We start from the raw sequence: 13,921 nt of genomic DNA, 5'->3' as shown, positions 1-13,921 counted from the left end.
TCAGAGAATGTAGGATTTGTAAAAAAGAATTTGGCCTAGCATGGTTATCCTTTACTTAGCAGCTAATATCCACCTATAAATGAATATATACAGTGTTTGTCATCCTGTGTTATCTCACTCAGGATGATTTTTTCTAGTTCTATCCATTTGCCTGCATGTTTCATGACTTTTTTAAACAGCTGAATAATAAATACTCCATTGTGTAAATGTACCACATTTTCTTTATCCATTCTTCAGTTGAGAGACATTTAAGTTGTTCCCAGTTTCTGGCTATTATGAATCAAACAGCGATGAACATGGTTGCAGCTGTCCTTGTGGTATGATGGAGCATTGGGGGAGGGGGGGGGTTCCTGTCCAAAAGTGGTGTAGCTGAACCTTGAGGTAGATTGATCCTGAACTTTCTGAGGAACTGCCATATTGATTTCTGGAAGGGCTGTACAGTTTCCACCCCCACCAGCAATAGAGAAATGTTCCCCTTGCTCTGCAGCCTCACCAGCATGAGCTGTCACTTGTGTTTTTGATCTTAGCCATTCTAAAGATGTAATATGGACTCTCAAAGTAGTTTTTAATTGCATTTCCTGGTGGCTAAGAATGAGAAACATTTCTTTAAGTGCTTCTTTGCCATTTGATGTTCCTTTCTTGAAAATTCTGTTTAGATCTATATCCCATTTTTAATTGAGTTATTTGATTTGTTGTTTAATTTATCGAGTCCTTTATATAATTTAGATATTAGCCTTCTGTCAGATGTGGGGTGTGGAAATCTTTTTCCAATCTGTAGATTGCTGTTTTGTCCCACTGACTGTGTTCTTTGTCTTACAGAAGCTTTTCAGTTTCATGAGGTCCCGTTTCGTAATTGTTGACCTTAGTGACTATGTTAACGGTGTTCTGTTCAGGAAGCTGTGTCCTGTGTCAACATGTTCAAGGCTATTCCCCACTTTCTCAGGATCAGTCTATCTAGTTTTATGTTGAGGTCTTTGGTCCACTTGGACTTTAGCTTTATGCAGTCCAATAGCTATGTATCTATTATTATCATGCTACAACCATGACAATAGATTAGCCTCCCGAGAGGCTAAGTAGCAAGAAGGGCTAAAGAGTGGAATGCATAGATATCTCTGGGAAGGAGAAATAGAATAAATTTTGTGAGTGAACTCAGAATGGGTGGGGATAGGGACTGGATGGATCTAGCATGGGAGAATGGAAGGAGAGAGTACTGAGAGAGACAACTGGAATTGGGGGGCAATGTGGAAACCTATTAAGTGGAAACACCCTATAATCTATGAGATATGAGATATGGGTGATATGGAGTCTGAAGTGGCCATCTTCTATAATCATCAAAGGCATCCAGTGGTAGGATTGGGACATCAATTCAGCTGCAAAACCTTTGACCCCAAATCAGTTCTGTCTGGAAGATGTGGTGGAGTAATTGTGGCACAGAACGTGTAGGAGTGGATAACTAATGACTGGTTCAACTTGAGACCTACACTAAGAGAGGGAATCCGTGACTGACTTTGCCTGGATGGCCAGGAATCAAAAGCTGGATAGCCCAGGGACCTCAGATAAAACCAAACATGACTGGTTAAAAAAAGTCAGTGAAATAATCCCTAATGATATTCTGCTATACTCAGCAGCTGATGGGAGCAGATGCAGAAACCCACAGTCAAACATTGCAGAAGAGGAAAAGGAAGGATTGTAGAGACCATAGGGTCAAGAAACCAGGAGATCACAGTCTGCAGAATCAACTAAGCATGTTTCATAGGGGTTCACAGAGACTGAAGCAACAATTAGGGAGTCTGTATGGGTCTGAGCTATGTCCTCTGCATATATGTTATGGTCATGTAGCTTGATATTCTTAAAGGATTCCTAACAGTGGGTGTGGACTGTCTCTGACTCTTTTACTTGCTCTTGGAACCCCTTTCCTCCTACTGAGTTCTCTCATCCAGCCTTGATATGAGGGATTGTGTCTGGTCTTATTGCATATTGTTAAGTCATGTTCAATGGATATCCCTGAAAGGCATGGTCTTTTCTGAAGGGAATTAGAAGAGGAGTGAATCTGGAGGAAAGGAGATGAGGTAGGAGACTGCAAGGAGAGGAGGTAGGGGAAACTGCTGTTGAGATGTATGTAATATATTAGTAATAATCAAATAAAATAATAATAATAATAATAATAATAATAATAATAATAATAATAATAATAATAATTTGGCCTAGTTTCTCAAACAGGTCAGCCCTTTCCTTTTATCTTCTCAGATATAAATTGTGGCACACCATCTGGGTGTGTTTTGTTTAGAATAGGAACTAGATGGACCAGATCACAGTGCAGGTCACACTAAGGGATGAAGGTAGGGCTGGCCAGACTATGTGACTGAGGATAGGAGCTTGGGTGACTTGATATTAGCTGAGTTGGAGAGCAAGATCAACAGTGTGGGCAATTAATCAATCATTAGGTAATCATTATGGAAGAAAGCCTGTCAACTCAAGGATCATTTATTCTGGGGGGTAAATATAGTGCCCATGGCTTGGGAACAGATTTAGTTACTATCAAATCCTTGTCCCAGTGGGGTAACAATTTGATGAGGCTTTTATATAATAAAGCAATTCACAAATGAAGGCATTTTAAAATTACATTGGTGGAAATGTGGGGTGAAGCAAAAGTAGAGAAAGATGTAATATAGACCTCATATGCTATCTAATGGCATTCTTAGTCCTTTGGTTGGTGGAAATGAGGGTTTTGTAACATTCCAAAGGTTTTTACCTGTTGGTCATAGAATAGGAGGTCTGACATAGAAGTGGATGAGTAATAGCTATTAAAGTAGCTAAGAATAGCCTAAGATAAGTTGTGATTAGGCTCTGGACCTGCATGACCACAAATCTCCACACTTGTTGAAGTTCTAAACTTGGCAAGCCAAATCACCCAAGCTGGAGCAGTAGAGAAACTACAGCACTTTTGCAATCGTCTTTAAGAAGACAAATCATACTTATAAGAAATAGAAATCTATGTAATAAAGACAGTAGACATAGCCTGAATGATGCTCATTCCAGAGCTCTATAATGGCAATGGGGCAAAGGAAGACAAATGGAATGAAGGTGAGGGAGTAAAAGTCACATAAGAGACTGAATGTTAAGGATCATAAATAAAGCCAGACTAAATGAAGAAAGAACAAATGATGAGGCCTCAGAAGATGGAGTGAGCTGAAAAGTTGTGTATATTTAGGAATAGAGGAGAAGAAACTTGGGCCCATAGCCCAGATGCTATAAGGAGCCAGGGTAGCAGGATTGGCCAAGTGAGAGGAAGAAGCTTGTGGAACCATTACCAAATAGGTAGAAGCATAAGAAGGAATTCATGAGAAGCATATCTTGTAGTTCGCTATTTTTACTATCCAAGTTAGAATTCTCATTTGAGAACAACTCCACTCTTAAAGAAACAATCTTCTCAATGTCACATCCTCTGTTCCCTGATTTTTCCATTTTGCATCACCTTGTTGAACATAGGCAAAGATGAGAACACCCAGTCTAAAAACTTGCTAGAATGTGCCTGGAAAAGTTACACAGAACACACAAGTCTATATTTATTAACAATGAGCCAGGAGCTTTCACATTACTGTTAATATTTCACTAGGGGTCATAGGTTTGTTTAAATTATTTATTTCATTTTTACCTTTGGTAGGTCATGCATATCAAGAAATTCATTCATTTCTTTCAGGTTTTCAGTTTGGTGGGATATAGGTCTTTATGATTCTCTGAATTCTCCCAGTGTCTGTTGTAATGTCTCCCTTTTTATCTGGAATTTTTAAAATTTGAATTACTTCTTTTTTGGTTAATTTAGCCAAAAGCTTGCCAATCTTGTCCAGTTTCTCAAAGAATCATTTGTTTCATTGATTTTTAGTGTTGTTTGTTCGTTTGCTTGTTTGTTTCTATTTTATTAATTTCAACCCTGAGTTTTATTACTTCTTTCCAGCTGTTCTTCTTGGTTGTTATTTATTCTTATTTTTCTAGAGCTTCCAAGTATGTCATTAAGTTATTAATATGATGTATTTCCAGTTTTTTATGTATGCACTTAGTGCTATGAACCTGCCTCTAGAACTGATTTTATATTGTCACATATGTTTCAGTATATTGTATTTTAATTTTCATTATTTCATTTCCACCTTAATTTGTATCTTGATCTAATTTTCATTCAGTAGTGAGTTGTTCAATTTTCATGAGTTTGTAATCTGCCTCCTTATTTGTTGTTGATAGGAAATTTTAATCTGGGGTGGTCAGATAGGATGAAGGGTGTTATTCCAACTTTCTTATATCTTTCAAGGCTTGCTTTGTATCTTATGTGGTCAGTTAGAGAACTTTCCATAAGCTTCTGAAAAAAAGTGCTTTCTTTAGTGTTTGAGTTAAATGTTCTATAAACATCTGTTAGGTCCATTTGATGTGATGTTATTTAAGACCAAGGTTTTTATGTTGGATACGACTTGATGAAGACAACCATTACCTGCTGTGTTATGGTCAATATGTGATTTTTAGCTGTAGCAATTTTTTTTTTTTAATGAACTTGAATTCTTTGCATCTGGTGCATAAATGCTTAGAATTCCAAAATTGTTTTGGTGAAATTTTCCTTCAACAGGTATGCAGTATCCTTCCCTATCTCTTTTCATTAGTTTTAGTTTCTTTCACGTATATTTTACCATACTTCGTGATAGCCATTTCTACTTGTTTCTTGATTCTACTTGCTTGGAATATCTTTTACCAACCTTTTATCCTGAGGTGTTGTCTATTCTTGATGGTGAGGTGTGTTTCCTGGACCAAGCAGAAATATATCTCTTATTTTGTTTGTGAGGTTTTGTAGTTATAGTTTTTGGAGAATTTAGACCACTAATATTGAGACTCATTAATAAATAGTATTTGTTGACTCCTGTTATTTTGCTGTGTTGATATGGGTGCTTTCCTCTCTCTTATCATATCCTGTTTTTAGATTATTTATTCCTTGTTCCTTTTGAGTATGGTTAGTCTATTTTATTTAAGTTTTATTCTAGTGCCTTCTGTATCAAAATATCAGATCGATAGGTAAATAAATACATTTGTTTTTATTGTAGAATTTTTTCATTTTTTGTCTATTGTGATTGATAATTTTGATGGATACAGTAGTCTTGGCTGACATCTGTGGTCTTTCAGAGTTTGTTGAATATTTGTCCAGGCCTATTTGATTTTCAGAGTATCCATTAAAAAGTCAGGTATTATCCTAATGGGCATGCCTTTACAAAAGACTTGGTTTTTTTCCCCTGCAGCTTTTAATATATTTTCTTTGTTGTGCATATTTAGAGTTTTATTATTATATGTTATGGAAAATCTGTTTTCTGGTCCTGTCTATTTGGTGTTCTGTATGCCGATAGACATTAACATCTAGGACATTGGTATGTAAAGAAGATTATATGTTTAAGTCCCAAATCCCTGGGGTACTTTGGGGATTTGTCCAGTATCTGGGCAGTAAAGATGAATTGTGAAAAGATTGATTCAGCTGTTCTGTACTTAAACATTGCATTTCTAGAAACTGACGTGAAGCTGACTCAGCCAGTCAAGAAAATGCCAATTTATTTATATATCTACTGATCTTTCATCATAGAAAACACCAGAAAAAACTTTAGTCTAAAGAGATTAACTATACCCCAAAGGAACAAGAAATACATAGAAATAGAGTATGAAAAGACAGGGGAGGCACCCATACCACCACATTAGAAAGACTGAGAACTACTGCTTTAAACTGACACTCCTCAGAAATGAATAACAATCATTTTCTTTATTAAGATGTTTATTTGCAACGAATATGACTTTATTTCGATTCTGTTGTTTTCCATTTGGCTTGGAATTTGGGTATGGCACAGGGTGCATAAAACTGGTGAACCTCAAATTCTCAAAGAAATAAATCCCAGAATGAAGTAATGAAAAGAGTAAACAAATGAAGGTGTTTTGTTAACCCCTATTCACACTTTCCATATTTGACAAACTCAATGTGAGGTCCAAACTCCCTGGAGAAAAGAGACAGAAAGTTAGTTCCTTAAAGGAAGTGGACATTGTTTTTAAGTGTGCTTTCATACCTTCTAAATAAAGTCCTAAAGTTTGGGGATGTTCATACAATTCCAATTAACTCATCCTCTCCATACCTTACACATCCCTGTCAGATGATTTGGTTACTCAAGATGTGTCTTGAAAAATTTCAACAGTTTTTAGTATCTTTATACTATACCCATTATAGAGTAAAAAAAAAAATAATAATTATGGTAGGTTGCACTTACCACCGATCAATGCAAAAGAAGCACTCATTCTTGTAGGTCAAACCATTGGTAGCACAAACATATGCTTTCACATCTGGACAGTTTGCTTCATACTCAGGGTCTATTGGGTAATACATTTTGCATGGTGGCTGGAAACAGAAACGTCACAGGAATGGAGTTTATTTTTTTTTCCAGTTGTCTTTCACTTTTAACACAGGTAGAAATAAAATTAGATCGTAGTAGTTGAATGTTGGAGAATTTCCTGACTTCTGGACTTCCATAGGGTGAGTTTTTGTTTCTTTTTCATGCATGGCCTAATGTATCTCATAATTACTTGAATGATAATCATCAATAAAATTCCTGCTAAACTCCAAGTTTAGAGTTTTCCTTTGCCCTTGTCTCAATTCCAGTATGTTATTTTGTAAGAAGTTAATGGGTATGACATTTATGTGTTTGTGAACTTAGAGAGGACAGGGCTTCCATGTAGTTGGTAAGAATGGGAAATGTCTACTGAGACTAGGAATAAGGGAGGTTTGGTTGTTATTTCACTAGGTGCTCAGCTGGATCTATTCATTGTGCTTTAATTGACTATACTATTTACTAAAATATGTTAGTGTGTTAGAAGGATTATGCTACATGGGAGGAAGTCCAGGCTGCAGAGATAAGGTGCACTTCCAACCTAGGTCATGTGAAAATCTGTCAAGGTACTTCTCACCTCTGTAGAGTTTTAGACACCTTTGAGAAGAATGATCCGATTAGAAGGAAAACCTAGAACTGAGGAATTTAAGTTTACCTTAGGCCAGTTAGAAAAGTCATGTGATCTGATAAGTGCTGTAAATAGAGAACAAACATACTGAGTTAGAAGAAATAGTGCAAGATGGGATATGCTCTCTCTCACCTACCAGTCACTCATTTGCATAAAGCTATGTAAAACAATTTACTGCAACAGAATTTGCATGCCATATTCCTTTGTGGACTATGCTGTCTGTCTATCTGTCTGTTTGTCTGTCTGCCTTTCTGTCTATCTACTTATTTATTTATCCTGTATTTGACTTTCACAGCTCATACTTCATTTGCACATTTGCTGCCTCACTGAGGAAAGAGCACTGGGCTGAGTGTATAGCTCAGTTGCAGGGAGCAGCTTATCAGGCATGTATCAGATCCCAGGTTTCAACCTCTGCACTGTAATAAGTCAGTCAGTAAAATAAATTATAATGTTATTTCCAGTAAGCTTTCTTTTTCTACAATTATGATAATTATGTGCATTTTCAGACTTCTATTAAATTACATATGATATGTAAGTAGTATACTACCACAGACCCCACTAAGATGCTAACTTAACATGGCACATTGTTGGTAAGCAAATAGAATGAGCACCCTGGCTTTCAGGAGACTGATTGACTCTTAGCGCTGCTTTAGTCAGATGTTCTCCATGCCTATACACAGAGAACAGCTATGGAAGAACACAGTGAAGATGTGACCTACTGTAGCTGTTTCTATCTCAGGTGGTTTAAAACACCATAGAGTATTTTAACTAGGGGTAATATCCCGCAATTACAAAGTATGCTTCAGAATTTAGGACTAGGAGTATAGCTCACTAATGAAGGCTTTACATGACATGTAAATAGCTCTGGGCTCATTATCTGCATGCAGAAAAGCAAAATACTACAAAATTAAATTCAAAGCAATAGAATAAAATACTGAAAAAATTTCAGAGTAGCCAATATACATTCCCATATAACTCATGCACACATACCCACCGAAGATACAGAAGCAAAAATCTGTAAAAGATATTTAATTTAAATTCATGGTATGAGTTTATTTAAAATTATACTAAAAAAACACTTAGCACCTATTATGTTAGCTGCTGGGAAAGAGATATTTTCATTCTTCAATGGTGATAATATGAAAGGGTGCATTTATGAAGGGAAATTTGTCAATATTGAACAAAATTACACTTGAATTTTCATCTGTCCCAATTCAATGAATTTCTTCTGAAGGCATATCTCCATCAACATAAAACCCTCATATGCGTAAGATTATTTATTGAGGCACTATTTGCTGTTACGCACTAAGCAACTGAAACACTCAAACAGAACAGGTGCCAAATGGTTTTCTGTGTCTACTCAGTGAAATTCTATCTAACTGAACAATAGAAAGAAAGGAAGACCCCTGTGAACTATGATCCCATGGACTTCTAAGATTCACCACAGGTTGGGGAAAAGTAAGTTTTAAATAGACATCTATAATGTTCTATTGTCATGGAAACATCTAGAGGGTAACCATGTGTAACTAGTCTTTGGATAAAAAACACAGGACACTCAGAGAATTGTAAACATACACAAAGAGGATGATTACAGTAGAAAGAAAAATGGAACTGGGCAATGTTAACTCTTTGAATGTAACTTTTTGTTCATCTGCCTTTCCTTAAAAATTAAACTCAAATTGGGAAATTAAAGCACCTATTGTCCAAGCCTGAGGACCAAGTTTGATCCTCAGAGTGCACAGTGGAGGGACAGAGCTGATTCCTGAAAGTATTTCTCTGACCTGCACACATTTGCAAAGCACCTCACATACACACACTGCCTACAAACACCCCCACACTATACAAACACTCACATACAAGACAATGAAGGGTTAATGACTTGAAAACTAAACCCTTGGGTGAGCTGAGAAACTTCCCACAGGAAAGTTGACATCCTGATAACATCTGCAGGCAGCTGGGAGTTGGGAAACTCTTGACAAGAACTTAACATATAGGTAAGAATTTCAGTTAGAATTTACAGCTTTGGGGATACAGAAAACCCTCAAGCCTCCTGTGCCCTGGTGCAGTCTCTTTTCCCTCAGAGAACAACTGCTTTTCATTGTTCTAATAAAGGTGAATCTGCCTCTGTAGAGGTTGACATCCTTTTAAATTAATTAATTAATTAAATGTATTAAGTAGTTAATTTTTTAAGACTGGGTCTTTTTATGTAGGCCTTGCTGTCCTGGAACTCACTATGTAGACCAGGCTGGTCTTGAACTCATAGAGATTCTTCTGCATTTTCCTTTGAAGTGAAATTAAAGGGCTGTTGAACTATACCTGGCATCCCCTTTTTGAAATTTTCAAGTTACCTTAATCAATACCCATCTAACAACAATAATTATGATATTAAAGAAAAATTTTAAAACAGAATAAACTATTTTAAAATAGTTTTTTTCTTGTGGAAGCATATTGTTTAGTTTTCAAAAATCAGAAGACTTTTTAAAATAATTTCCTTCACTGGTGAAAAATTTGTCTAAGATGATCCATTAAATATTTACTTACTTGCTCAATTTTAGAACTTTCATGAAATAGCTCACAGAATTCATATTTATCTTCAATGAAAAAGAACTCCACAAATTTTAATTCAGTATTGTCCTAGTTTCATGTCTGTTGCTGTAACAAATATCCTGACCTCCCACCTCCCAGCCCCCCCCCCAAAAAAAAAACCAATCTTTGGGAAGAAAGGCTTCAATTGGATCACAATTCCAAGATTTAGTTGAGACATCAAGGTAGGAAATCAAGCAATGAAGTAACATCACATCAATAATCAAAATCAACTAAAGAATAAGTGCATGCTTGCCTGCTCTTGCATGCTTGCCTGCTTGCCTTGCTCTTGGCAGGCTTTCTCATACTTTCAGGATGCCTTTACTAGAGAATGGTGCTGCCCACAGTGGGCTGGGTCTTCTTATGTCAGTTAGCAATCAAGACATGCCATTGGCAAACCTGATGTAACCAGTTCCTCATTAAGACATTCTTCCCAGGTGATTCTATGTGTCAAGTTAAGACTTAAAACTGACCAGCACAATTACACATTTAGGTTTTCTTTACAATAAATATTATATCACTAAAGTACTATATTCAAGGATGATTTGGGTTAGTTTCATTATGTCCATTGTAGTCAGAATATAGTTCTCTTGAAACATGGTTTCTTGCTATTTCCATTCGTTTTCACTTTTATGGTATTTTCTATATTTCCTTAGATTAAAATATCTTTAGACATTTATTTATATGCTTATTTAAAATTGTAAATACATCAATTTCTCTCTGTGTGTATGCATGTCTGCATGTGTGAATGTGTGCTTATAAATATGTTGAAGTGTGCATGTGAAAACCAGACTTAAAGAAGTCAATTCTCTCCTTCCACCATGGGTCTTGGGAATCTAACTGCAGTCATCAGACTTGGTGGCAAGCATCATTGCCCCCAAGTCATGTGGGCGGCCTTTGTGCTAGTTCTATTTATTTATTTATTTATTTATTTATTTATTTATTTATTTTGCTGGGATACATGTGTAACAGAACACATGTGAAGGGCAGAGAACAACTTGCAGGACTCAGTTTTGCTACCATGTGACTTAAAGGGTTTGAACTCAGTTCATCAACCATGGAATCAAAAATCCTTATCTAATGAGCAATTTCATTACCACAACCACCAAGGCCATCATTAGTTAACTTCTTTTTATGTGAGATGTAATATACATCCAAAAATAAAGACTATAGAAATTAGCATAGCATTTTGCTGGCATGAGACTAGATAAATAATGAAAGTGGATTTAAAACCCAAAGATCCACAGAACTATGGAGAAGTACATTTTAAATACGGAGGAAAAGGGTGATCCTGTGGCAAAGAAAGGCCATCTTTTCAACAAGTGATGCTGAGAAAATTAAGTACCAGTATGGAAAAAATAAAACCGTTAGCTATATATTTCATCATATAGAAAAACTAACCAAGTGTAGATTTCAAATGTCAACAGAGTTTAATACAGTAAAAATTCCTGAAAGAGCCAGGCAGTGGTGGCACACGCCTTTAATCCCAGCACTTGGGAGGCAGAGGCAGCTGGATTTCTGAGTTTGAGGCCAGCCTGGTCTACAGAGTGAGTTCCAGGACAGCCAGGACTACACAGAGAAACCCTGTCTCGAAACAAAACAAACAAACAAACAAAACAAAAAACAACAAAAAAACAAAAAAAATTCCTGAAAGAAGCAATAAATACAAATGTTAGTCATCTTAAAGAAGCAAAGGTTATCTAGACAATACACCCAAAACATAAAAGTCTATGAAAAAAACTGGACTTCATCAAATTTCAAAGCTTTTGTTTTTTGAAAGTCACTTAAGAAAACTCTAAAGACTAGCCACTGACTGGCAAACATTCCCAAGAAATCTCTCTGGCAGGGGACTTGCAATCTAGACTATGTATGAGCTCCTAAAAACTAGAATTAAAACAAACACCCAGCAGGCACTTCATCAGTGGCTCAATGCGAATGGCCAATAGGCTCATGAGTGAGCTCAACGCCATTATGCACTGGAGGGTTACAAATTAAATTGCAGTGGGTGCCCGTACAAGCATCTTGGCATAGAGGAAGGCAGGAGAGGGAAAGAAAGATGGATTTGATCAAAAAGCACGGTATACATGTATGAAATTCTGAAGCAATAAAAATAAATTAAAAATTGTTTCATAGATAGGGTTAGTAATAAGAAGTAAAATGAATATTATCTTTCAAAATAAGTATGAGTCTGGCCAGACTAAGTGCTTCTGAGACCAAGCAGCAACTGAAACACTCACAGTGATAAAGGGTATGAGAGACTATGGAAGCCATTTGAGAGAAGAGTTTGGTGATTCTTTAAAAAGCTTAATTACCTATATTTTATGACTTGATTATTCCACTCTTAGACATTTATCTAACAGAAATAAGGTAGCAACCCATGTGCTCAGGCTCAGGACATCTGTTTTTACTGTAGTTCAATCTGAGAATTACCCGGATGTCCACCAATGGGTGAATGAAGAAAAAAACATAGCATACCCCTGTGGAGAATTATTCATGAATATTCCCCAATTCTAAGCTTAAGACACTAGAGTTAAAAATAATATGTAGTACCTAGTTTTGTAGAAATGATGTCAAATGTCAAAGTGTACCTGGATATGGGGTGTGTTCAGATGCTGAGCGTGGAAAGGAGAAAATACAAAATAAATCAAGGATCCTTTTGTGAATGAGTGTTATGTTCCTTGTCTTGATTATAGTCATGGTTGTCACAAGTATATAAATATTTAAAGATTTATCAGCAATGTAGATTTTTGCATCAGTACATTGATAGTGCTTGCTAGTCATACTCAATAGTATTTATTGAACCAAGTATTGTGACTATTCCAGTTCTATTTAACTCAGGCTCATTACAAGTAACAAAACCAGAGCAGTTGGTTAAGTGATAGTAACTGTATTTTTTAAAACTTTTAATTATTTATTTGCTGTGTATGATATGTGTGGGCACACATGGCACAAAATATATGTGAATATATGAGGACACTTATGTGGGGTTTGTTCTTTTCTTCCACCTTTATGTGGGTTCTGTGGATGGAACTCAGGTTGATGTATCTTGGGTTGAATCTGTGTGTGTGTGTGCGCGCGCGCGTGCGCGTGCTATGTGTGTATATATGTATGTATGTATGTTTCTATATATACACATATACATGCACATATACATATATTTGCTTCCATGAGGCTGTCGAATTCTCTGAGCCATTGACCTGAATCAGGCTCACCGCTGTTAACGTTTTCACATCTCATTCTTCAGCTCTGGTCTTCTGTGTCCATCTTTTATGAATCCTTGTAATTATAATAATCCCAAATGAAAACTAAAAGCATAGTCAATATCCTTACCTCAAACATATCCACAAAGTCTTTTTGTCCATGGGAAGTAACATATTTATGGATTTTAATAAGTAAAGATTATACATTGTGAGGACCATTGTGGTATTGCTAACAGCAGGTATATGAATTTTGTCTTTAAGTCACTGGTTTTTGCTGCCCAATTCCTCAGACACAAAGAAACATCATTCTTGCAGATGCCAGTGTTCTCCACTGGCATTTTCCCCACTGTCATATTTTAAAGAAAAAATTAATTTCACGTGGAAATGCACAATCTTTTATAGGAAAAGACATCATGTTCACACAATGCATTACTTAGAATAGTAACATTAGAGTGTTCTGCGTACTAGAGGCATTGGCTGGTTTGGTTACAAACTTAGAACTGAGAAGAATCTACGCTGTAGAACATAAAACTGAATTTGCCTCTTAGGAAAGTACATTTTAATGGTATGAAATTTGGACTAGCAAGCTCAACACTCCATATTTAAGAAAAAGACTCCACATTCTAAGTAAATTAACAATAAAATCCCTCTTTTTTCTCTTTTAACTTTAAGAAAATCAAATTTTTATCTACAAGATCACCCACCTGAAAAGATAACATGTGTCCAAGTCGAAAGTATGAGAGAGAACAGAATCCTGTGGGGCCAGCAGCCACTTCTTGTCATGGCTTCTGTGATGATGCCTAGGAAAATGCCTGTTAGTTTATTCTCAGTCAACCATACAAGTAACTTTTCAACAGGAAAAGACCCATTGCCCTTGGGGATACTGTATCAATACAATGTTGTCGAAGGTGGTCTCACACAGGCTAGAGTCACTTAGACTTCTGAAAGCATCTGTGCTCTAAAGGATAGGGGACCTATGCCAATAATCAATCAATCAATCAATCAATCAATCAACCTTTCTCTCCTTCTCTCCTTTCCTCCTTCCCACTCTGTCTGTCTGTCTGTCTGTCTGTCTGTCTGTCTGTCTGTCAGACTGACTGACTGTCTCTTTGTGC

General features: G+C 36.4%; 1 protein-coding gene across 1 annotated transcript; it reads right to left on the bottom strand.

The window, feature by feature from the left end:
• Window positions 1–5,962: 5,962 nt before the first annotated feature.
• On the bottom strand, window positions 5,963–13,589 carry Spink13 (serine peptidase inhibitor Kazal type 13). The gene is made up of 4 exons (XM_034518358.2): window positions 13,511–13,589; window positions 7,051–7,088; window positions 6,279–6,406; window positions 5,963–6,011 (listed from the first exon to the last, which is right to left on the bottom strand). The coding sequence occupies exons 1-4, from the start codon at window positions 13,587–13,589 to the stop codon at window positions 5,963–5,965; spliced, it is 294 nt and encodes a 97-aa protein (XP_034374249.1).
• Between the last annotated feature and the right edge of the window lie 332 nt (window positions 13,590–13,921).

This window comes from Arvicanthis niloticus, chromosome 14 (assembly GCF_011762505.2).
Source record: "Arvicanthis niloticus isolate mArvNil1 chromosome 14, mArvNil1.pat.X, whole genome shotgun sequence".
In the NCBI taxonomy this organism is placed as follows: domain Eukaryota; kingdom Metazoa; phylum Chordata; class Mammalia; order Rodentia; family Muridae; genus Arvicanthis; species Arvicanthis niloticus.
Note: the sequence above shows the minus strand (reverse complement) of the source record. Positions and strands in the feature narration are given on the sequence as shown.

Excerpts from the sequence above, each read along its gene's own strand:
- Spink13 (XM_034518358.2), bottom strand. The coding sequence starts at position 13,589 with ATGACAAGAAGTGGCTGCTGGCCCCACAGGATTCTGTTCTCTCTCATA. Across the intron at positions 7,089-13,510 it reads GACACATGTTATCTTTTCAG|CACTTATCAGATCACATGAC; the intron begins GTGGGTGATCTT and ends CTCTATTTACAG. Across the intron at positions 6,407-7,050 it reads ACTTTTCTAACTGGCCTAAG|CCACCATGCAAAATGTATTA; the intron begins GTAAACTTAAAT and ends TTCTGTTTCCAG.